General features: G+C 40.6%; 1 protein-coding gene across 3 annotated transcripts in view; it reads left to right on the forward strand.

The window, feature by feature from the left end:
- Positions 1-24,125, forward strand: part of NR3C2 (nuclear receptor subfamily 3 group C member 2) — a 201,872-nt gene that overhangs the window by 133,629 nt on the left and 44,118 nt on the right. For all 3 annotated transcript variants that reach the window (XM_040554765.1, XM_040554766.1, XM_040554764.1), the window contains one exon: positions 11,142-11,258. In XM_040554765.1, the coding sequence (XP_040410699.1) occupies positions 11,142-11,258 (117 nt within the window). The remainder of the gene's footprint in view (positions 1-11,141; positions 11,259-24,125) is intronic.

Here is a 24,125-nt window from a genome sequence, read left to right on the forward strand (position 1 = left end):
CTTACAGATTAAAGTAGGTATTGTGATCAGTGTAATATCCTTTCTGGTACTTCATTCTACTTCTGGTTTACGTTTAACAGTAAACATGTTGGGAAATTTCATTATAATCATCAAATGCTCTGATATGCCCTCATCTTCTTTCTTCTGACTATTTCTTCAGCCTTACCCAGGAGAACACAGAGCTGAGGTTCCTGGTAAAGATAAGTAAGTGCGTAGATAAATCGAGAAAATAAACAGGAATACTTTTACATATTTCAAAGGGATAAAGCAGGCTCCTTTTTAAACAAGCAAACAAACCCAGAAAACTGTTAAGTTCACCTCAGTGAGCATCTAATAGTACTTTGGTCAACATTTCTGTGTTTGTGATCTCAAGAGATTCTGTTAAAAGCCTCTGACTGTATTGCTTTCAGCCTTTAAAAGAGAATTATTAGTGACCAGGGTTTCAGAGGAAGAGATCTGTCAATGTATGTGCTGGCCATATTTTAAATTGTTGCCATTATTCATAATCATATTCATTTTTATGGATTTAGCATATTTCCAGTCTGATCTGTAGTAAACTGTACATGAAAAATGGAAGAGAAAAATATGCTTTGAAGATAATGTGTCATTCACACAGAATAAAATTTATAATCTGCTGAACATGCTGACTTCAAGAACGTAGCAGACTTGAACTTCTTTGTTTTTGCAAACAATTTGGGTAATTACTTCAAAAATATTAACAGAATATTTTCACTGAGATCAAGAGTTGGGAAAAGTTTTACTGCAGGAAAGAAACTACCTGTTTTTCTGTATCTTATATAAATACCATGAATCTCATTGAAGGAGTCTGCCCAGAATTCCAAATTACAAAATGGAATTGACAAACCCAGGGTTAACACTGACTGTGTGCCTTGATTTTCCGTGTCTGCCCTGTGAGAATAGAAGCTCTTTCTTAGTTTGCCCTCTCAAATGATTGCTGCAAAGACAGTTTGATACATGCCTGAGTGTATCAGTAGGATCGCGAGGCAGACTAAGTGGCTCGAGATAGAATCTCTCCATTCAACTCCCAGGGCCTGTGTACACTTAAAGTATGAATATTTTTATGGAGGTGAATATTTTCAGTAGCGTATTCACCTCTGGGAGCCATACCATCAGCTACGCATCCTTACGTTACGCAGCAGTGCTGCATGTTCCAGAATGCAGCCCCCTCCTCCCCCTTAAACCTTTCCTTAAATGAACTTCATATTTCACACAGATCTTATATCACAGCGTGTACTTCCTAAAATCTGGTTGTAACAGTGAAGCTTAGTGAGCTAGTTGTAGAGCAAGACACAACATCATGTATGTGAGTGCAGCAGAATAGTTGACAGTTTGTATCAGTAAAAGTGGAAGGACATTTTGGTTGCAGTTTGGCTTTCAAATAAGCATCATGCAAAAAAGCATTTGCTGTCCTTCAATACCGTGTCTTGTACATTGAAATTTTCCATCAAAGTGCATGAAAATTTGTAGTATGTCAAGAATGCCTTATCAGATTTTTAGCATGGGAAAGCAGTGGTAGGCATCGTGCACGCAACATGATCTCTTGTAAATCTACCATACATACTGCTCTGCAGATAACAGGATTTAGAGACTTCAAAATTAGTCTTCATTTAAAATTCAAACCAAAATAAGAAATTGGAAACTTGCAGCAGAATAAAATGCTATAAAATATTAGATATCTGAGTTTGTCAAAACAATATCATCTGAACCTTTAATTGTGACTCTGTCTTACTGTATCCAGTATAATCTAAAATCAAAAACAATTGAAAAGAAAACTGACTTCAAAACAGAAACAAATGATTTAGCTCTGTAACAGGATATTTTGGTGTTTGTAGATATTTTTCCTTGGTTTTCCTCCTAACCAGATTTCCAATGCAGTGTGATTTCACTGGATCTGAAATGCTTTGCAAGAATCAGATACTTCGCCTATAAAATGTTTTTTTTTTCCTCTTTCTTTTCTGTGCTATTTAGTATGATTCAACATTTCTGCATAAAAAGAGAATTACCGTGTAGTTAAGCTCCTTTTGCAGAGCATCCACCATGCTGCATGGTCAGGTTTAAACTTTGATCATGCTGAGCCAAGAGCTTTGTTCGCTGCTCTGGGCTTCAGGAGGCTCCAGCTCTCCTCCTCACCCAACTGTTGGCGTGGCTGCTTGGTGCAAACTCTGCATCCATCATGGAGATGCAGGTGGGACCCCGCAGCCCAGCTCTCAGAGGAGCCCCAGGGATGGTTGCAGCCCAGGTTTTCTCCAAGTTCCAGCCTGGGGCATATCTTGTGCCAGTGGTTCAGTCCCCCTGGATAACAGGACAGCTGGAACTCCCAGGCAAAGACTTTGAGAAGCTTTCCAAAGTTGTGCGGCATGTTCTAAGTGTGACACAAGCAAATGCGTGTGTCTCAAATAATATAAATTTGTGTGTGTTTTCTTTCTGACTTGTCTCACTGTTGTTAATAGAGTTCATCTCTGCTGGATGGTTTCTCCTGCAGAACACTAGCCTCTTTTAGGCTACATCCCGGGCTCCCTTGCCAAATTTCCTCTCTCCTTGATCCCTCTCATCGATGCCCTTTCAGTCTGCTTAAAATAGTGAGTGAGAATGATTTTTATAACTTCTCATCTGCTTTGCCAGGATCACCAGACGTACCAATTGTTTGTGTTAACCTGGTCTCAGCCCAGTGTGAAAGCAAGTTTCCTGAGGGGGAAGCAGCAGGAGACAGTCTCCGTATCGAAATCGCCAGAGCACTGAAATCAGCCCTCTTTGATGTGCATGGGGAGAGCACAATAGTATGGCAACTTGAAAACTTCCACGTATCATATTTCCCAAGTTGTTGTATTAGGTGTTCACTGATGGCTAATCCTGGGGAAAGCATATTCCCTGTTTTGGCTGCAGAGATTTAAAGTAGACGTTTGCATGTAGTCTCTATCGATAGGCAGCTGTGATGCTGTAAAAAAAAGCACTAGAGGGGAGACAGCACTCCCTGCTTCACTTCCAGAAGGAAAGGAAATTGGCTTTATATCCATAGTCACCGTGGGTGGAAGCACTGGTACTTCACCTTTCCTTTCAAACTTCAGCTTTCTGGAAGAAACATGTGGTAGTCCATGCACAGGGTGTTTGATCGTAATGTAATCCCCACCTGAGAACGACCTGCAGCTCTTTCTCTGGGATACTTGGAAAGAATTGGCAGCATGTATTTCAGTCAGTAGCTTGTATAACATGGTAATGAGAAACAGTAGTTAAACACAAGGTATAAAGCATATAGAAAATTTAGAAAAATAGTGTGTTGCTGGAGTTAACAGACAGTTCTCACTGTTTGAGCACCAAGTAACTGATGTGCCCGTGCTTTTAAAAGCGCCCTAGCTGGATTCTGTAGACCCCGCAGAGAGCGATGCTGTTGAGGCTGTGCTTTTATCCATATCCCAGCTGGTTTTGCGCTACTTTGCTTGGGTGTATGAAATCAGGTGTAACCTTTGACTGCAGTGTAAAAGCGACCTATGAAATGACTAGTTACAGGTTGAATGGAGGAAATGACGCATTTGGAAGGAAATGAGCAACCTGAAGAAACAGTCGTGGAACAGGAGAGGGGTAGAGCTCTAAAGATGAAAGTAGATAAGGGAGAAGGATAGGTGAGAAAATAAACTTTACTGAAGGAAAGAAAAAAGGGTGGGGGAAGGAGAATTACAAAATTATAACAAAAGAATGTAGATAAATGAATCCACTAATATAAATGGCTAAAAAAAATGGGGAGGTGTCTTGGGGTCTAGAACTAGCAGGAGAATGAGAAGCGAGCAGGGAATATCCCAATGTGGTGAATATTTTTCCAAAATCAAAACAAATCTTAATCAAGTCTTTAACTTAATGGAAGGAAAGCTCTAAATTCATGCTTCAGAGAAGGATGTAGACTATACCTATGCAATAAGCACAATTGGTAATAATTACCATAATGGATCAATATTGTTGTCTTGAGCAATTGACAGACACAACTTTTGTCTGCAGCCGAAAAGCGTTTGGTCTGGGGTGGTACGGCCAGAAGAGTAGACCTGTGGAGTGATGAAGGAGATAGACCCTGAAGTGGGTCTGAATTTTGGTAAACCCTGAGATCAGTATCTGAAACACAAACCATGAGCATTCACTGTATAAAAAGAAGGGGCAATATTCATATCTCAGTTCTGTACCTTGTCTGTGGCATTTATAAGCTTATTCTGCATTACTCATAAACCTTAGCATGAGGAACTGAGTTTATTAGTTTACCATGGTCAGACCGGACTGGTTTAAGCAGAGCTGAGGAAGTTAATTACCAAATGCTTCAGGAACGTCTAGCAATGAGTAACCAACCGCGGAGAGGGACCTGCCGCGGCCGCAGCCCTGGGAGCTGCAGTGGGGAGGAGGGGGCTGCGACTGCACTGGGACTGCAGCTCGGGAGGGACTGCCCTAATCTGTTTCCCAGGTTGTTCGAACCAGTTCAAGAGCAGTAAAACAAGGTTATGTAATTGACATGTGATGTAGCCTAAAATAGTGACTGCAAACATAGGCTGCTGTTGCTGGGCAGTTGTCAACTGCTAAAAAAAAAAAAAAAAAAAAAAAAAAACTCAACTGTGTAACAAATGGACCTTTTAAATGAAAATGCAGTTCTGATTTCCATTGAATAGCAGGCTTTTTACTTTACTTTTTTTTTTTTTAATTGTAAGGAATAGAGGTTGTGGGAAAACTGAAAATTTTGAAAGAGATTCATTTTATCGTACTTATCATGCTGATTTATTTGAGAGTATCTACTGCAGATTGTGAAATAAAACCCTCAGGTATATGCAGTTTGTTTCTTCAAAGTGCAATATAATTCCTTTGAAAGAGAAAATCCTTTTTTTCATATGGGAAATTGTTGTGACAAGTTTTAGCAGGGATTTTATTTACATTTGATCTATAAAAAGAAACAGTTTATTTTTATTAATTACAGCAGCTTATGTGGATTACAGTAGTAACAACAGTTTCACAAAATATGCGAAGGTCTCGGAGCTGGCTGAAAGGAGCACATCACATAGCCCCGAGAGCATGGACAAGAGGCTGGGATGTGCAGGATATGTGTTGCAGGAGACAACCCCCTTCATTAGGGCTATGCCAGCAAGCAGGAATTCACGACACGAAGTTCTGTTTGCTGACCAGATACTGCCAAGGTGAGAGGCATCCTTTCCTCCTACTGATTATCTGCCACAGGTTTTTTGTGTTTCCTTCAGCAGAGAAAAGTAGCTGCAGGGGCCAGGCTTGTGCCATCGAGGGGCTGGTGGGTAAAGGGGAAGGATGGAGATGAGCAGTAAAAAATGCTTATGGAATTGAGGGAGCTCATAGTGTAGAAGTATAGATATTGAACCCAGATTTTTTTCTTCCCATCATTCAGTAGGATAATGGGTAAAATGGGTGATTATGCTAGCAAATGCCGACAGAAGCAGCAGGAGGGTCTTCAGATGAGCTTCCCTGTGCTGAGGAGGCCAGTAATAGCATTTAACACCTCTGTGCACCTGCTCGAGCCAGTGTTGGTGAGCGCTCAAAGCCCTAAGACTTTTATTGTGTCCTTGTCGTCGTGGGCAAGGGACTATGGGGACATCCGAGCCCTGGTGCTAGCCCAGAGGCTCCAAAGGGATCGTAGCCCTGATGGGCAGCTCCGGGCTGTGGGGCTGGAGGGGAATTCTGGCTCCTTCAATCCCAGGCTGGCCTCTGCTGCAGGAAGGCAACTTTGCCTTAGTTTTATGAGTTAATGCATTAATTCTCTTTGTGGATGGAGAAGGAAAGTTTGTGAATTTCACATGCGTTTTGATATGCTTCAGTGAGATGCTATTTTAGAAGTTGAGGTTTTTTAAAGCTTGTTCTGCTTTGTTTGCTCCTTAGCTGCCGCTCCTGTTTTCTCACTTTCCCCTCCTTTTGCGAGGCTTCCTCAGTCGCATCTTTGTTTTGGGTCCCAAAACACGCTGCTGTTTCAGAGGCCGGCTTTCGGACTTTCTCCTTGCCTTTCCCAGGGGATGCTGCAGTAGCCCCAGCTGAGGAAAGAGAGCATCAGCTCCCGGGTGAAGGTGGGCAATGCCTCCGGCACAAGGCAGGGAATGAGGCAGCAGGGCTGCAGGAAAGGAGCTGGGTGGCGGAGCGGAGCCCGAGCGAGCATGATTCAACCAGGCAATGCAATTGCCAAAAGACAAATGTGGTGCAGGATTGTATTAGCAGGAGTGTTGTGTGCAAGGTGCAGGAAGTAACCATGTTATTGTGCTTAGCGATGGTGAAACTCAGCGAGAGAAACGCGTCCAGTTTTGGGCGCTACGTTTTATGAAAGAAAGCAGAGAAGAATAAGAGGAATGATGACAGATTTAGGAAGCATGACCTGTGAGGAAAGATTGAGAGAACTGGATTTGTTTAGTCTAGCAAAGAGATGGGGAACATACATTTTTCGATAAGCATGAGATTGTTGTAAAGGAGATGACAATCTATTACTCTGTGTGTCTTGGGGGGAGTGCTAACTTCTCTCTCTGTTGCAAAATATTCCTGTTAAGGTTAACTGCAAAGGGAAAAAATACAGCCTAAAGGCTCACTGATCACTGGCCTAGTCACATAGTTTGCAGGGAAGTTGCAGAAAACCTTTCCTCAGAAGGTTCGTAGGCAAATTTAGAGGGGTGAAAAAAATCTGCCTGAACTATGAAGCTAGTCTTATCTTGCTTCCATGAGTGGGCTTGAATTAAACAGTCTTTGGATCCTCTTCCAGCACTACGCTTTTTTCTTCTTTCTTTTTTCTTTCTTTCCATTTTTTTTTTTTTTTTACGTTTAACACTTGATCATAGTAGTTGCTATTTTAACAAGAGAGCAGAAATGTAGAGGACTTAGTAATGACTTGCAGTTCCTGACTTAGACTTTGAAAAACTTTAAGAAAAAAAAAAGGCAGCAGCGAGAACATGTGGAATATTTCACAAACTGCTGTAATTTTCTAATTTTGCCGTAGACAGTAACAGAAATATTACTGGCAAGAAATATTTAGACCCCGTTCCTACTGCGGACTTGCATGGCTTGATGTACCATGAAGAGTGCAGTAGCGCTCTGCCCGCATATATGAGCTCATCTGAGCAAGTCGCTTTTTGGGAGTGGTGGTTCAGTCATTATGCTGGAATTTTAAAGTGGATAAAAGCACAACTGATGCTGCAGGTTTCTGCTGCAGCCTTATTTGGGCAGTAATTCATAGGCCAGATAAGAACTGCTTTTTTTCCTCCCTCCTTCTGAATTTTGCTTGTTCAAGAAAATGTAGTAAGAGGACAAGACTCAAGTTCATGAGTACTTCCTTTTTGTTTTCGTTCGTAGCCCTATAAAATTAGGGAATCGAAGACTTTTAAAAGCTTTTCAGTTTTCTCATCTGTGAAATATTTTTGTGTGTGGTTTATTTTGTGTCTTCCTGTGGGATATGGTGACGTAGTAACCTGAAAAGTGCAAACTCAAATATTCCTTCAGCTGTACCATGAATATGACAGACCTTTATTTCTTCTTAGTATGCAACAGTGTAGTACCTATTCATTATTTATTTTGAACAGGAAATTTTCCTGGCATCTTTTGTATCTATGTATTTTAAATGGAATAGGAATTACCTCATATAAATGCACTTAATGAGGGCATATATAAAAATCACTTTCATCTTAATGCATTAGCACATGGGAGATGAGAATTTGATATCTACTCTGTCACTTTCCAGCCCACTTGTGGGTGATTAAACTGGATAAAAAGAATAACTGGGTTAAGCTAAGTACAAGCTACACAGAAAGATCAATATGCTTCTTGAGAGGGTTAGAGATCTAGCCACCACAAAATCAACAGCCTCCTTGCAGGATAATCTCCGTCACCTCACTGAGAACCTGAAGAGCCTGGGAGGTCTTGAGAGAGTCACATCAGTCTCAGATGTGTAGGTTTTGTTTGGTTTTGTTTTGAAGTTTATGGGCATGAGTGAGGATCATGCTGCAGGAATGGAAGATTCTGATTCATTATGAGAGTCTTTGCTTTACTAACTTATTTTTCAGAATCAGTTTTATTTCAGAAATAATATTTTGATTGCATGGAAATCTGAAGCTTTTTTTCATAATAGGTGATGCTAAAAAATCATTTTCAGGTGAAAATTTTTTCTTTATTATGTGATACTATAGTATACATAGAAGGTTCGCCTAAATACTGTTCTCTTCTCTTTTTTAAGGGTTTTCAAGTTATTTTCGTTAATGTAAGTTTTAAGATGGCCATGGTTATTTAATTAATAAAGAATTAAATTAATAAACAAGAAAATAAAAGAAATTTGACGATCTCTCTGATCTACAAAAGACATTTGCTTACTAGAAAAACTACTTACAGATTTTGTACCATATGTTAGTATTCAGAGATACACGATTCAAAAACTGAGGAGCCTTTACTAAATTATATTTTTTGAAATTATTTAGCCTAGAGTTGATGGCTTAGAAAGTAATAATTACAGGATACCTAAACCATTTGAAGGGTGACTTATGGAAGTACTCAGCTATAGTGGGAGGATTCCTTATGAAGTCACCATGTGACAGTGATCGAGGCAAATAAACGTTTCTACAATATTTAAGAATGTGACCCAAGTAATTATCGTGGAGTACATAAATGTTAACCTCTTTTTATTAAACTCATTAGCTTTTGAAAGCAGTAATGAAAAATGTTGACTTAACAGGTGTACAGTTTCGTAGAACAAACTGCCTTCAGGGAGATTCTGCAATGGGGTTCATTTTGCAGCATTAGAGCTGACTTGTCATATTAATAGCCTGCACCCGCCTGTGAAAGCCTAAAAATGGTATTGCAGTACTCTGTGATGTACAAAGGACATTGTATGAGCACTGAACAATCATACTTACATTCCTCACAAAAAAATAACCGTTTTTTCCCTTCTCTCCACAAATTCAGTATAAGAATCCAGATACCAGTGTTTATAAAGATATATAAACCATCTTTATGCTGCGTATCATTATTTTAAACACTTGTGTTTTCCACTTTAATTTCACCTTCATGCTGCTGCTTCTTTAGGAGATGTGTTCAGTACAGAGCAAAAATGCAAATAGGAATTAAGTACATTCTTCTCTTGTGTATCTGGTTTTTGTACAGATCACTCCATACTATAAACATTACGTGATAAGCAGGTTTTCAGTCTCTGTTTAGCTAAGAATTTTATCTTTTTATTATTTTAGCAGGCCTACTTAAAGATCAGCTGATGGATATTGATGCTGTCACTAAATTATTGTTCATCTTGAACTTGTCTGGCATAACTTCATGAGTTTCATTTCATGAATTATCTTGCCCACGTTTTATTGTTTTTCGGCAGTGCCACGGTGCTAGGTGAAGTCCCTTAATAAAAGCACTGACTTGTCAATCTGCTCGGTGGTTAGACATCTAAAACGTTATTATCTAAGTGACAATAACTTTGTGGTATTACAGTAACACTTTGCTTACTCAGATAAGGTTGAACCAATCTTTGTGTGAGATGCTCAGTGAAGAGATGCAAGAAATAGCCCAAATTTGAGTTCACTGTCTAAATAGATAACGTTGACTAGGGGTGAAAGGAAGTCAGATGTAGAGATAGAAAATTACTTATCTGAAGTTGTAAGGCAAATTCCTGAAAGAACCTAAAATAGAAGCCAGGTCTCCTGTGTCCCATGAATATTCTCTTTGACTTTCCCCGAGGAGGCATTTGTGTATTGTGGAAAATGCCTTGGCAAAAATACCTTAAACCTCTTGTTCTGCAGCAGCTTTGTCCCCTTATTGAGCCTATGTCTTTGCTTCCTTTTCCCTGTATGCACCAGCCTCTTGCACCGCTGTCACTTGCTTCAGTTGTTGGCGTGGACATTCATGCTCTTTGTCCAGTTCTTGGTTTTCTTCACATCTCATCTTCATTTGGGTTTTGGCTTAGGAGTCTCTCTATTTTGTTCCTCATTGGTGTAACTGCAGTTGCAATCCTATTTTTTTCCTCTGTCTTGTGTGTCTTTGTTACTAACTTGTGTTTAGTTTACAGACTAATGAGTTTCTTACCTTCTTTCTAAAATGCCTCTCCCCAGGGCTTGGTGTAGTTCTTACAGTGCCAGCTACGTACACCTGCAGCACACTGTTGTATTTTACACTGGACTATTTTCTCAAATTTCAGGTGCTGGCAAATCCTGCAGCGTTGTACTTCCGTGAGCTGTGTCCTTTCCTTTCATCCTTCTGGAAGCTCTTTGTATCACTTTTTGTCACATCTGCTGCAAGCTGCTTGTTGTGGCCTCCCTGCATCCCAGTGTGCCACCTCTGGATTCAGGCAGCTCAAATAATCTTCCTCTTTCTTTTCCTGTCATGCTGCACTAACCCCTTGCGGCTTCCTTTCTTCCACATCCAATTCAAGCACCTTCTTTTGAAAAGTCCATGTATGTGGTGCTGCCCTTGCCTGGCACACCACATCCGTTTGCTCTACCTACATTACTCCCACAAAGCAAAACTCCTTTCGAGTCTTCAAGTTGTTAAATGCCAGCCTATTTTCCTTCTTGCCATGTATTTCCCTTCTGCTAAATGTTGTGTATTAAATACCTGCTGTCTCTTCATGAGTGTTTCTGTGGGGCTTTGCAGAACTGAAGTAATATGTTGTGATTTAAACCTGCTTTGGTAAACCCTTCAGAAATCTGCTATATAGAAGAAGGTATTATATCAGAAATCAAGCACTCTGTGAACTGGTTAAAGAAAATAGAGTGTATTCAGAACATCAACCTCCACCTGGCATTTCTGCCTCAGGTTGTGAACTTCTTTGACACGAGACTGGACCTTGGGTTTATAACAAAGAGGTGCTGGGCTGCTTTGTGGTACTGCACATGTAAGGATATTTGAAAAAGATCAAACCATTTGTTGTATGAAGAAAAAAAAAAGTGAAGTCCTGCTTAGAAGAAAGAGCTCTTTCCCAAATTAAGCAGAATAAAAGTTCATAGTAAGGCCCGTGATAAGTTACCAAGGTTATTGGGAAGACCAAAGAATGGGATTGGGAATTTCTGCATTAATAAGAAACCCAAAGTGACTGCACAATGAGAGGAAAAGAAATGGGAATTATTTAAATACATACTCTAATAAAGCATTTTGGTTTTTGGTTCATTCAGGACAGCACAATTATCTGTGTGCGGGAAGGAACGACTGCATAATTGATAAGATTCGGAGGAAGAACTGCCCAGCCTGTCGATTACAGAAATGTCTGCAAGCTGGAATGAATCTAGGAGGTAAGTAGAATATTAATAGTTTGGTCTCTTAATTTGATTAGGCAAAAATATTGGAAATGTGCAGCCTTTTTATAGTTCTAGCAGCTGCATAATCTCAGAAGTTTAAGGTGGAATTATCCTGAAGAACTGCTTAATAGCTAATAAACTATTGTCATTCTAAATCAGCTTTTGGAGATATGTATTCTATGGCTCAGAAAAAAGAAAAGTGGGTGTTTTATGATGACAGTAATTTTACTGGAATCTCATATAGCTAAAAGTGTTAAGGCTTCAAGGCTTGCATAATTTTTTTTGGTGATGAGCATTCTCTAGAATACTAAAAAACATTTTATACCATCATGAAAAACAAATGCACACGCAGTGAAACCTCTCAACTTTTTTTGTTGATGCTTATTCGACATTTATATTGATTCATTTCTGCAGCTGTTTGTATATGCAATTGCTTTGATGATGTTACTCCGTCATTCATATGCCAATAACAAAAGGCAAAAACTTTTCTTAATAATTAAAAGTATCTTGAAAACTGTATTTTAACAAAACTTATAATAGTTTTTTCCATTGTTTTAATTCTTCAATTACAATGTCTACACAATTCTGGCTGTGCTTCAGTAGGCATCTTGTTACGAGTCATCTCCCTGAGCAAATTGTATTATAAATCACTTTTTCCCCCAACTCTCAGGTTTACTATAGAGTCTGTGACTGGGGGTTTGGGTACTGTTACAGGTCCTTTCCCTGATGCACAGAGTAACCATTTCCTTAGGATGTTTTTACTGTTCCAGAAAGTTATAACATGGTCACATAATTCCTCCAAATTCTTTCCTCTCTCTCAGTTATTTTTTTTATCCACCTGGGCCTATTGTTAGAACTGGTTTAGTTTAGTTCTATAGACACATTTAGCTGCTTGTCTTTCATAGGTTCTATGCAAAATGCAGGCTCATGTGTGCTTCCTGATGCCTTTTCTACCTCCCCATCTTCTTTTTTGTGCCTTATCTTGTGGCAGAAATGCTCAAGCAAGCTGTTCCTCACTCTTTGTGGAGAGTAGCCCTACCTTTTTCTCCCATTAGGACCTTTTTCACCCCCCTCTGCCAGTTTTGAGATACTGCATTGCCCCCTAGGCCCCTTGTTTCTGATTCCTAAAGAAGAAGAGGCCAAATTGCTGGGCATAAGCTTAGTTTGATGGGGTTGCTTTTTGCACTTGCCAGAGTGCTGTAAATGAGGAATACATGGAAAAATCTTCCCTTTTGTTGGATCTTGGTAGTCTGCTGGAATTTGTTTGCAATTACTGATCTTCATTTAATGACTTAGGAGGCAGAGCCTATCTCTACAATGCAGTTGTAGAGGTATGCAGATGAACTTTGTGGTTTTAGCTGTTTTGATGATTTCCTTCACTTAGAGAAACTAAGATGAAATTCTCACTCCTGATTCAATCCCTTTCTGCTACATAAGGGAACTTAAATGGCATAAAACAGTCCTTCCGTCATTGCGGTGGAGGAGATGGTAGGGACATGGCTGCGGATAGGGATGCATTATGGTGCCTTGTGCATGGTCCAGTAGAGAAAGGCCAGGTTGGAGGCAGGGGGAGGACTGCCAGAGAGAAGGTGCCTGCAGCCCAGAGACAGGGCTGCCAAATCATGCTAACAGACCTTTCAGTCCTTCAGCTGGCCCCAGTCTGGCAGGAAACGTTGATGGCTTAAAGCCATTAGCAGCTTAAGTCCTCCTTCCATGGTGGTGCACTTTTCATTGGGCATCTTTGGAGGAGCAACACAGCATCTCAAACTTAATTTTGGGAACTTACATGTGCCATTGCAGGGGTTTCTGATATGATGGAGGTCATCATGAAAAAAGACGTTGAAGTGGCAAGAATAGTTATTAATGCAGATTTGAAAACAGTAATTTTCTTTTCACAGAAATTTCCAAGGTTTGGTACTAAGAAACAATTTTTCATAATTAACTTGAGTATACAGTGTGTGTTCATATTATTATGAAGATACATGATAGCTTGTAGTTTCATCAGTGGACAGCCTACTTTTGCCAAGGATATACAGTACTCCAATAAAAATTGACTTTTACCTGTTTCTAGTTTGAACTTATAACAAAAACATGCAAGTATTTTGTTAGGCATTGTGAACAGTAAAGAGCTGGAGGAAAATGAATTTATAAATGTGATTTAGTTTAAAACCTATTTGCAGCATAGTACTCTCTCTAGCTGAGTCACACTGCACAGTGCTGTGCTCTTTGTGCGGTAGATCTAATTTAAGCTCTCACTCTCCAAATGGAAGCAAAGGTAAACACAAAAAACAAACGGCATTGGAGATGCCTATGTGTCTGGTTCATGGGAAAAATAGCAAGATGATATGCAAAAGGGTCATAAGCGTAGCTCAGGGCTGAGGAGTGGGCAAGCTGCTGAAGCCATGGACGTTTCTTTTCTACTTTTGGATGATTACAGTGATTTATGCACTCACTTTGATGGGGGTATAAAGCAGTTGATACAGAAGAACTGTTGCTGTACAGAACAAGTTCCTGTCTTCCATGGGCTGGAAAAAAATTTGACTCTCTTTTGCATCCCTCTCTGTCTACAGGGAGGTTGCACCCCAGGCTGCCACCCAGGTCCCAGTTACCACAATAGGGTGTTTTAGAAAGCAAAGAGAAAACATCTTGTAATGTGAAAATTTCTGATTGTGTTCCTACTGTAACTGAAGCTACTCATCTCTGTAGTGGAAAACTGGAAATCAGAAAGATTTTTCCATGTTTCCTGCAACATGTTTTTGCTCAATCTCTGATTAATCTACTGATCTTTCTTGGTGTTTTTTTTTTTTTTCCCAGTTATATTCTTTCTCAATTTTTCTAATGTTCTTTCTTTTGTTTACTGTGCCAAAGTGTTGCAGGTTTGTTTTGATCAGATATCTTCAACTTCCCAGCATGCTAACTGTTTTTTCTATACAAAAAAATAATATTTTGATGTGTGGCAGCATGCCATGCTTTAAGCACCTTTTACAAAAATACGTGTAATTCAGTGCTACAAACTACACCTTTTTATGAATGCTCAACCAAATTAATGTAGCAGTTTTATTGTTTACCTTCTCCTTTTGTTTGTTGAAAAATTGTAGAGTTCTCCATGCTCTTATCCTCTAATAGTCTTTAGAGAATTATTCATCAAGTCAGCAAATAATTTACCTAATTACGTTCTTTTCTCGATTTTTGTTTTGATTTCATAAGAAGCATCTGCAACCTGTAATTTCTGCGAAGCTGAAGTTGCCAAATACCAAATTAATTCATCCTACTCATTTCTAGAAAGTGTGCCTGTGCACTGCAGACAGACATATCCCTTCAGCAGGCAGGACTCTAAAACTTTTTTGGGAATCATAGTTTGTTTGTTGTGTGGTCGTTGTTTTTTTTAAACTCCAGTGCCATATGCTAGACTTAATTATTGGAAGAGATTCAGAGTGAGCAACTGCACTATGAAGGTATGCTGGCCCATTTTTGGTTTATGCTCTTTTCAAGATTCTGTAATTAATTTTCAGTTAATTATGGACCAGAATGACTTCATGAGTTGTGAAGTTTCTTCCAGCATACGCTGTGATCAGATTTGTCGAGTCTCTCACTTCCGCACGAGACATTTTCGTTCAACTTCCACCTCGCGCTGCTGTTCCTTACTCACACCCGGCCCCACAGCAGCCCAGGCGGGTCGTGCTCAGACCCTGTAGCCCCACACAGGTGCTCAGCGTGGCTTCCCGCACACCACCAGCTGTGCCCAGCAAGGCAGCAGCCTCCCGGTTTCACTCTTGCTGCACACCACGCTCTGTGCTGAAAAGCTGGAGAAGGGAAATTTTGTGTGATGTGGCTTGAGAGGACCCCATCCCACCACTGCCCCTTTTACTGGCAGGTTCGTCCTTGCCCCTCTGGCGTGACCTAGTGACCAAGCAGCCCTCCTGCTGCTGCTGCGTGAGCACTGAAGATCCCTCTTCTGCTATATGATGCGTTATATATGCTTACACGACAAAAAGGTCAACACCTTTTTGGTGTAGGACCACAATCCCTTCCTGCCTCAGCTCCCATGTAAAGCAGTTCTGAGACTTAGCAGCTCTGCTCTCCCACAACAGTAAGCAGAGAGCTTGCTGAAGTACCCTTCAGATATTGAAGGGAAATAAAGTAGATTTCACCTTGCAAATTAACATAGTTCATCGCTCTGTCTGCAGAGACTGCCTGTGAAATCTGAATCTTGGTTTTGCATACATTTACATATGTAAGACACTTCATGCACAAGATGCTGTGTGTGATTTGTAGTCTTTGCTTGCACATCTCCTTATTTTTTATACATTAAAATATTTCAATAATCTGAAAAATAGATTAAATGAGAGAATCAGTAATAAGACAGTATTTCACCTTTTTGCCCAGCTTTCCATTTTCTGTTTAATAACTTATACTAGTAGAGATTTGAAACTACGATATTATTTTCAGTTACGGCAGCTTATGTGTTTATATTTTTTAATATCTTTTTGAGAGGAAAAAAAGCAGTTGGGAGAAAAGGAAGAGAAAAAAATACAAGTATAAGAAAAATGAAAACTAAGAAGAACTTAAATACAGCACCTCTTGGTCTACCAGCTTACAACTAACCAAGGTTTCATAAATCTGAAAGGAAAAAAAAATCCTATGTGTAAGAAACCATAAAGCAATTTTGAGTACATGTATAGTTAATTTTTATTTTTCGTTTAAAATTTAACTGCAAAGCATTTTGAAATGCCAATTAACTTCAACTGCATTTTTATTTGTGTTTATTATGGAGCATTTTCCTCTTAGGGAATCAAGTCTTTTTTTTTTTTTTTCAACCTGAAAATTCGGTTGGATTCGTGTTAGTTCTTCTGAGAGACTTTTACCAATATACAGCAAAAAGTTGTTCATGGTTTTTGTAAAGCCAAACCTCATGTTGTCAATTTTTCTTGGATTTTAGCTGGACCAACCTGATTGTGGTACCTACTGTTGTTTCGGCTGTCACTACTATTGTTTCAAAGAGCATTCTTTCTTTTCTAGATGCTACAGTTTAAGAAAACATTTGTGTTAGAAATCCCTCAAATTATGAGATTGTGTTAAAATCTATGCTTTCTCCTAGCAGAGAAAGTGCCACTGATTTCCCTGCTTTTATTTGCAGTGTCTGGTGTATTGAGCCCAAGTCAGTAAAGAACCGTAAGAGGTTGTAGCCTGCAACCATACTGCCTTGTACTGTGATTTTGTTAGGTCTCATAAATTTTGCCTGTGCTCTAAGATGGTTCAAAGGGGAATATCCATGTTGCTGCACAGAGTCCATGTTGGTGACTTCAGAAGAGCTCTTCCTGAGTGAGGGCCAGCTGCATTTAAGGCAGTGCTGTTCCTGTACCACCTCCCCACCCTGCTTTTGGTGAAGATACCAAAAAAAAAAAAAAAAAAAAAGCAATCTTCCTCTTTGGGATCTTGTAAGAAACTAATTTGTTCAGCAATGAGTTTTTCCTACTTCTGCATCTGTTTTCATCCATGTTACAAGATACTGCCCTTGTCCTGCTCCTGATGTGACCCCACTAAGGTTTCATCTGAACCATCCTCAAGAATAGTTTAGGTAACTATTTGAACAGTCACTTGAACCAACAATTAAGAAACTCTTTGGGAATGATGAAAAAATGCAGAATTTTGAAGAGAGCTGGTAATCTCTCAGGCATTGATTAAAAAACAGTATTGAAATAGTGTTGTACTTTGCATTTTGCTGACGATTTTGTTTCATAAATGATGTCAGCTCAAGAAGGCACACTGCAGCAGTCCAAAAGCACACAAGTCACATGCAGCAATACATAATCAAACTCATAATCAGGTTCCTGTTCTCAGTCCCTCTTTGTTTTTTCAAGTTTTGCGAGTTTCAGCTCTGCCTTCTGACTCGCATCCAGCTGCCAGCTCTGTTTGTCTTTCCTCCAGGAACAGCCTTTCAGGCTTTTGGCAAAGGCCTGCCGAACTCTAGACTTCCCTGTTTCATCTGCTGGATGCTCCATCACGCCATTCATGGCATAACGCCCTCGGCTGCCAGCTTTGCAAAGGAGTTGCAACTTTTCAAGTCTCCTGCTGGGAGTACGTGCCCCGGCCTGCTTGGTGTCACGTGGCGGCCCTGTGCATGCAGGCTCTCTGAGGTTTTGTCTGATTTCAGCAGTATACCTCTCTCGATGCATGGGCTCAAAGGGTGCTCTGTCCTGAGCTGGCCATGTTGTGCACTTGGGATTTTGCTTCGGTTAGAACCAAAAGGCTAAGAGAGGCAATCAGAGCCTTCACAGAAGAAGGTTTAGGTCCTCCCAGGAACGGTGAAGAAAAATCCCCAACCTTTGTGCCGTTATGCGATGCAACTGAAGCAAAGCAGTGGATCCTGCTTGGTTGCTATCTGTCAGGTGTTGGCTGACTGTCTTTTGTGGGCTCAGACTGCAGTGCCCATGAGCTCTTAAACTTTTCTGTTTTTAGGGCTTCACCTCCAGAATGCTCTCAGGATAGAAGACATCTGTGTCTTCTTTGCTCCCTTGCACCAAAGTTGACTCCCCTTTTCACCCACGTCCTGGTATAGTACTTCTCTGCCTTGTGGGGAATTTAAATTTAACAACCTGTTCTCCAGCAGATCCTGAAGTGAATTGTTGTTTATATTTGTCACTCACAAAGATGCGTAAAAGCAAGCAAGCAAGCCCATTACACTTCTGTTTATTCTTTTGTCTCATTATGCTGGAGCAGACCAGAATCCCCTTAGCTATTTCCAAAATTCTCTTTGCACAGCTCTTGATGTTTTGTTTTTTCCTGAATCACCATATTATTGCATTTCCTTCCACAGTGTTGTGAGTCCATTTCCTTTTCACTCTTCCCCACAGTAAAACAGTAGTCCCTGCTATGAAAGTGTGCCTGTGTCTCCCGTTCCTCTTTCCAGAGCTGCTGGTTATCGCCAGAGCCCTTCTGAAACCTCACCCTGCGGTCTGTGATGGTGTGTTTCCGTTTCTCGCTTCCCCTTCACTGCAGAAAGCTGTAGAAGCAAGAGGAACTTGTCCTTTTAGCTTCAGCTGAGCCATTGCTTCAGAGTTTCCACCTGAGTAAAAAGATGTGAAGGTTTGACTTGCTGTTTCTGACACTACCTTGGGCAAATTATACTAGGCTCTCTGTGCCGAGCAGCAGTTTTTGTTAAAACCCTCAATAGTTTCCTACAGGCATGCTGTGGGCCAATTTGGAAGAGCCTAACGTAAAACAATGAGAGTGACCAGCAGTCTTAAAACCTTGACTGGTGGAGACAGATTGAGTTAGTTGGCATTGTTTAGTCCAAAAAAAGACTGAAGGGAAGGTTGAAAAGAAGAAAGATACAGGTGTCTTCAAAAACATGAAGTATTGCTGAAGAGGAGGAGGAGATGATCTGCTTTCTGTGTCTGTGAAAGGCAGGGCAAGAAGTAATGAGCAGCAAGGAAGATTGAAGTGAGGAAATGGAAAACTAGAATAGTTAGTCTGGGAAAGATGTGAGGTCTGTCACTGGGTGTCTCAAAGATCAGTTAAGACAAACATTTGTCAGAAGTGATGAGGCTGCAGCTGGTCCTGGTCTGAGAAAGAGGATGGATCGTACAGCTCTCCTACGTCTCTTCCAGACAATGATTAATGTTAGGTAAGCAGACCTAAGTTAACTAATTTGTGTGCAAATCAAAGAAATATGAAAATGTTACTTCCATGTGACAAAAAGACATTTGAGATTCTCTATCTCTGTCCTCTGTGTGACAGCATGTTTTGAAGAAGCAATGATGCTAAAACTCTGCAAATTGTGTGCTCTTTCTTGTGACGTTGTGTTGCTTTTTCGATTGTCTGCTACTTTGGCACTTCACAGGTTTCAGCTTGACTCTAGAGCTGTGGTTTACTCCTGTAATGTCACAGAGAAAATTATTCAATCACAGATTGTGCCTTAGCACGTGAATTTGTTGTTCTTTCTCCTTGTTCTCACATATGTAGTTTGCTTCAGAATTACCTTAGTAACTTGTATTTTGTTTTGAATCCTGTTTCTTTCTTTTTTTCCACCAATTCCCAAGTGCATGGCTTTCCATTTTTAGTATCTATGTTTTGCTAAACCAAGTGTGAGAAGTAGCAAGGATACCTGGCTCAAAAAGCAGACTTTGGAGTTAGATGTTAGTAGAAGGAACAATCCACGGTGGGTTTTGAAGGAAATTTAGAGCAAACTTAAGTCTTAGAAGTACACAAGAGGCAAGAAGGTGGTGTTTAACAAATAGGAAAACAAAGTGAAGGCACCAGTCAGCATGTTTGTGAGCCACCCAGTACCACACAGTTTCCTGCAAATTGACGTGGGTGATTTATGTGCTCTGGGTGTAAACTTGGGTAGCTCTTCTCCCCCTTCCTCCAGTGCCGTAATGTTTGAGTAATGGAAATCTTCCCTGCATAACATCCCTGCAGAAGGAGCAAGAGAAGGAAGACATGGTGAAACATGAGCTTACAAGACCAGTCCATCCCCAGTGGGGAGATTGGTCAGTAAGGAACAGAGGAGATCCCAATGTGGGATGATTCTCATGCCTCAAAGCCATGCTGTTGTCATACTGGAAAGAAGGCAAGCTGAGGAAACTTGTGCGGGTCTGCAGGTGGCCCAGGCACATTCAGGCATGTCATTTACATATCTCTTCAGAGAGGCATGTGTCAGTTGTAGTCATTATTGGCATTTCATACACAACTATTTCAGCTTTGGGCGAATTTAGAAATGTGCCACACTGTCAGTTGTGAAGAGATACTCGGGTCGTATGATTCAAATCATACTTACGGGTAATTTTGCAGAGTTGCATTTTCCCTGGAAAGGTTGTTAATATCACAAGGTAGTACATACGGGACGTTTTTACAAATGTTCAGGGTGATTTAGTAAAGCAGGTGATTAACATGGTTATATTCTTTTTTATGACTAATCATGAACTGATGAAAAATATGGTTGATAAGATTGCAGAAGATAAACATCCAGCTTATATTTCATAGATAGGATTGCTGTTCTGGTAAGCAGGGCAGAGGATTTCTAGAAGATGAAGGACAGACCAGCAGCAGTAGAATCTATAAGAAATAGGTCATTTGAGAGAAATCATTTGAGACTTGATGAAAACAGAGGATATGGAAATCAGGCAGGTGAGGAGACGTGTCTCAAAAAGTTTTGCTGCTTGGGAAGAATACCAGAAGTGATGTGCATAATGAAGTAACAAGAAAGACCACAAAGGGAAGTGCAGCACTTACGAAGTTGAGCTCTAGTAGTAGTAGTGAAGGAATGAAAATGAAGTATTTAAAGCATGGTGCACTCTTTAGCATGAAGTGGAAGCATGAGCACTCAAGATTCAGAATGAGAGGTGCTGTGAAAGTGTTTGCTTGTTGATGATTTTGAAAAACTCTGAACATGTTGTTGAGTAGCCGTGTCTCCAATGTAGATACAAAGAGGGTATTTGACACACAGTAAATGTCTATAGGACTGTATCAGGAGCAATCGAGATGGCTTAGTGTTATGATCAGAGTGGAGGGCACATAAATCACAGAACAGGCTTGGTATTGGGTATCAACCCAAATAAAATCAGGAGAGAAAACTTGGATGAGGAACGCCTGCAGAAGGTTGGATGAGAATGGGTATCTTGGGAGGGAGGTTGTCACTTGGCACAAGGCAGAAACCAGTGATCATAGCCAAGAGCATTCAGTCTGGTACATTGGAAGATTTCAAAATCTGTTCTCCAAAGTTTCCCTAACTTCGTTTTTAACCAAATTATTACCAATGCCAACAGCTCAAACTGCTATCGTATTGTTGCTGCAGGTGTTTTGGAGCTGTAGGTGAAAAGTGCTGGAATTGTAAGTGACTTATACTTTGCATTCTTTATTGGTATTTTACTGCTAGTCTTTAAATCTATTTGATGAATAGTTGAAACTAGCGATGCATTTAGTAGACAACAGCTCAAAAATCATAGAATTTGCCATCCATTTGATGAATGAATAAATAATCAGTAAAATATGAGTTACGGGAGTATCTGAAAAGGACTGATTAAGATTGGCTTTCATCAAAATTATAATTTTATTTTGTAAGCTTTTTTTAAGGCTTTGTTTATGGGATGATTTAAATATTTAGTAAATACATTTCTTTTGAAATTAATGAAGAAGCACAAAAGGGAGTTTTATGTACCAAAAATGTTAGCTGTGAGGCTGTATTATGTCAGTTTGGGATTTTATCTGAAATATATGTGGGGGAAATTTTCATACTTTAGACATTTCTCATTAAAAATCTTTATCAAAAACAGCTTGATTTGATTTTAACAGGAAACCACTAATTGGCATTTTGTAAAAGTTGTTCCCACACGGGGAGTAGTACCCCTATGAAACTGTTATTTTTCAATTAATTATCACTTTGAGGATTGCTGAGAAACAAGCAAATGTGTTAGACATTTTCCCTGACAACCTAAATATTCCTGTAAAATGCACTTTGGAACTCAGCTTTCTTTTGTCACTTTTGTCCGTTATCTCTTCATAAATGCATAGCCCGAAGCTCAGCATAGCTTAAAAACGGATTAATTCCTCCTGTCTTCTCTTCCTAAACCTTCCCCAGTGCCTTCTCTTCTTGATTGCTGGGGACAACATCACTGTCTCATCAGACAAGTACATAACCTGAGCTTCATCGTTGGGTCAGACCTCAAATATGCAAGATTTTATCTGGACTTTCACTTTAATTTTTCTGAGAGGCAGCTATGATAGCTTCAGTGCTGTCTTTGCAAGACTGCTTCTTTTATCAGTGCTCCAAAGACCATCCCTGCGAGCAGATCTCTGTGGCTGTGGATCCACAGTCCTGAATCCTGCATGCAGTGAGCCAATGAGAGGAACTTGTCTGTTCCATAAGATGTGTGCAAGCGTTGTTATGAAGTGCCACCTCCCTGTAGGTTTTTGTATTTCACTGCTCGATTTCTCCAGCCATAACTATAATAAGGAGGGAATGTAGAATTACCATCAAATTTTGTGAAGAATACTCATTAAGTGGGTGCATAATTATTTGAAATAACATTCTCCGAAAGTAGCTGTGAATGGTTTACTATTACGCTGGAAGGGTGTCCTGTTGAGGGTCAGTTCTGGGTCTACAACTTCACTAATTACTTGGATAACAAAATACAGAGTAAATATGTAACTACAGATTTGGAAGTTCTCTGTGAACAGAATCAGAATTCAAAAGTACTTTCGGTGCTAGTCTCTGAAATCAACACGGTGGCATTTTCAGTGAAGTGCAGAGGGTTACACTGAGATTTCAGGCATGCTAGTATGAAATAACAAAAAGCAGCTGTTTTGAGAACTGCTGAGAAGAGCGAACTGTGGTTGCATAACATTAAATGAGTCAATAATGTAAAATAGGCAAATCTGATACAAGGGTATTATTCCCTTCTCATCAGAGATGGCAAGCGTGGGCCTGCTGACTGTGGTTTCAGTACTGCTGGTCAGGGTGGTGGGGCTGGGACAACCTCATGAATTGGTCACTTTCCTTCCTGTTCCAGTTGGTAGGATTAGTGGTACCTGTGTCCTTCTCGATGGGTATGTCTAATCTCTTTTTAAGATCTCCAGTGTGGAAGTCTGTGTTGTTTTCCTTGATAATCTTTTCCTGTTTTTCACAGACCTTTACATTTTAATTCCTGGCTCCACACAAGACCACCCAAAAACCAAATGTCTGAGAGCATTGTCCAAACACTTCTTGAACTCTGTCAGGCACAATGCCATGACCATTGCCCTGGGGAGCCTGTCCCAGTGCCCAGCCACCCTCTGGGTGCAGAACCTTTCCCTAACACCCAGCCTGACCCTCCCCTGTCCCAGCTCCATGCCATTCCCTCGGGTCCTGCCGCTGTCCCCAGAGAGCAGAGCTCAGCGCCTGCCCCTCCGCTCCCCTCGTGAGGGAGCTGCAGGCCGCCATGAGGCCTCCCCTCAGCCTACTCTGCTCTGGGCTGAACAAACCCAGGATCCTCAGCTGCTCCTCCCCTCTAAACCCTTTGCCATCTTCCTAGACCTCCTTTGGACACTCTCTAATAGTTTTGTGTCCTTCTTATATTGTGGCACCCAAAACTGCACACAGTGCTCGAGGTAAGGCCACACCAGTGTAGAGCAGAGTGGGACAATCCCTCCCTTTGACTAGCTAGCCATGTCGTGCTCGATGCACCCCAGGGTAATGCTGGCCCTTTTGGCTGCCAGGGCACACTGTTGACTCACATTCAATTTGTCGTTGCCCAAAACCCTTGGATCCCTTTCTGCAGGGCTGCTCTCCAGCCTCTCATCCCCCAGTTTATATGTATGTCCAGGACTGCACCATCGCAGGCAGGTGCAGCAGCCAGCACTTAGCTCTTGATCCATTTCATGTAGTTGGTGATTGCCCAGCCCTCTTGTCTGTCAAGATCTCTCTGCAAGGCTTTTCCATCCTCGAGGGAGTCAACAGCTTCTCCTAACTCAGTATCATCTATAGAGTTGCTTAGTATGCATTTGAGTCCTGCATTCAGATCAGTTATAAAAACATTAAGAACTGACCCCAAAATGGAGCCCTGTGGAACCCCACTACTGACTGGCCACCAGCCTGTTGTAATCCCATTTGAGCTCAACCCATCAGCCAGTTGTTCATGAAGTTTCGTATGTTGTGTCTAGAGAAAGGTGTATACAGACTAGAGACAGCACAAGGAACACGGATAATAAGCTTAGGAAAAAAAAATTATTTGTAAGGAAGAGTTGAAGAAACACAATTTAAGTTAGTGTAGAAGAGAGAAACATATTCAGACTTTCAATTCAAAAAGTGGTATAAAGGATGGGACGGGAAAGATAATTTGTTTTTTATGGCCACTGGGGGGATGATGAAGAGAAATCAACTTC

The sequence above is a fragment of the Cygnus olor genome, chromosome 4 (assembly GCF_009769625.2).
Source record: "Cygnus olor isolate bCygOlo1 chromosome 4, bCygOlo1.pri.v2, whole genome shotgun sequence".
NCBI classification, from domain to species: domain Eukaryota; kingdom Metazoa; phylum Chordata; class Aves; order Anseriformes; family Anatidae; genus Cygnus; species Cygnus olor.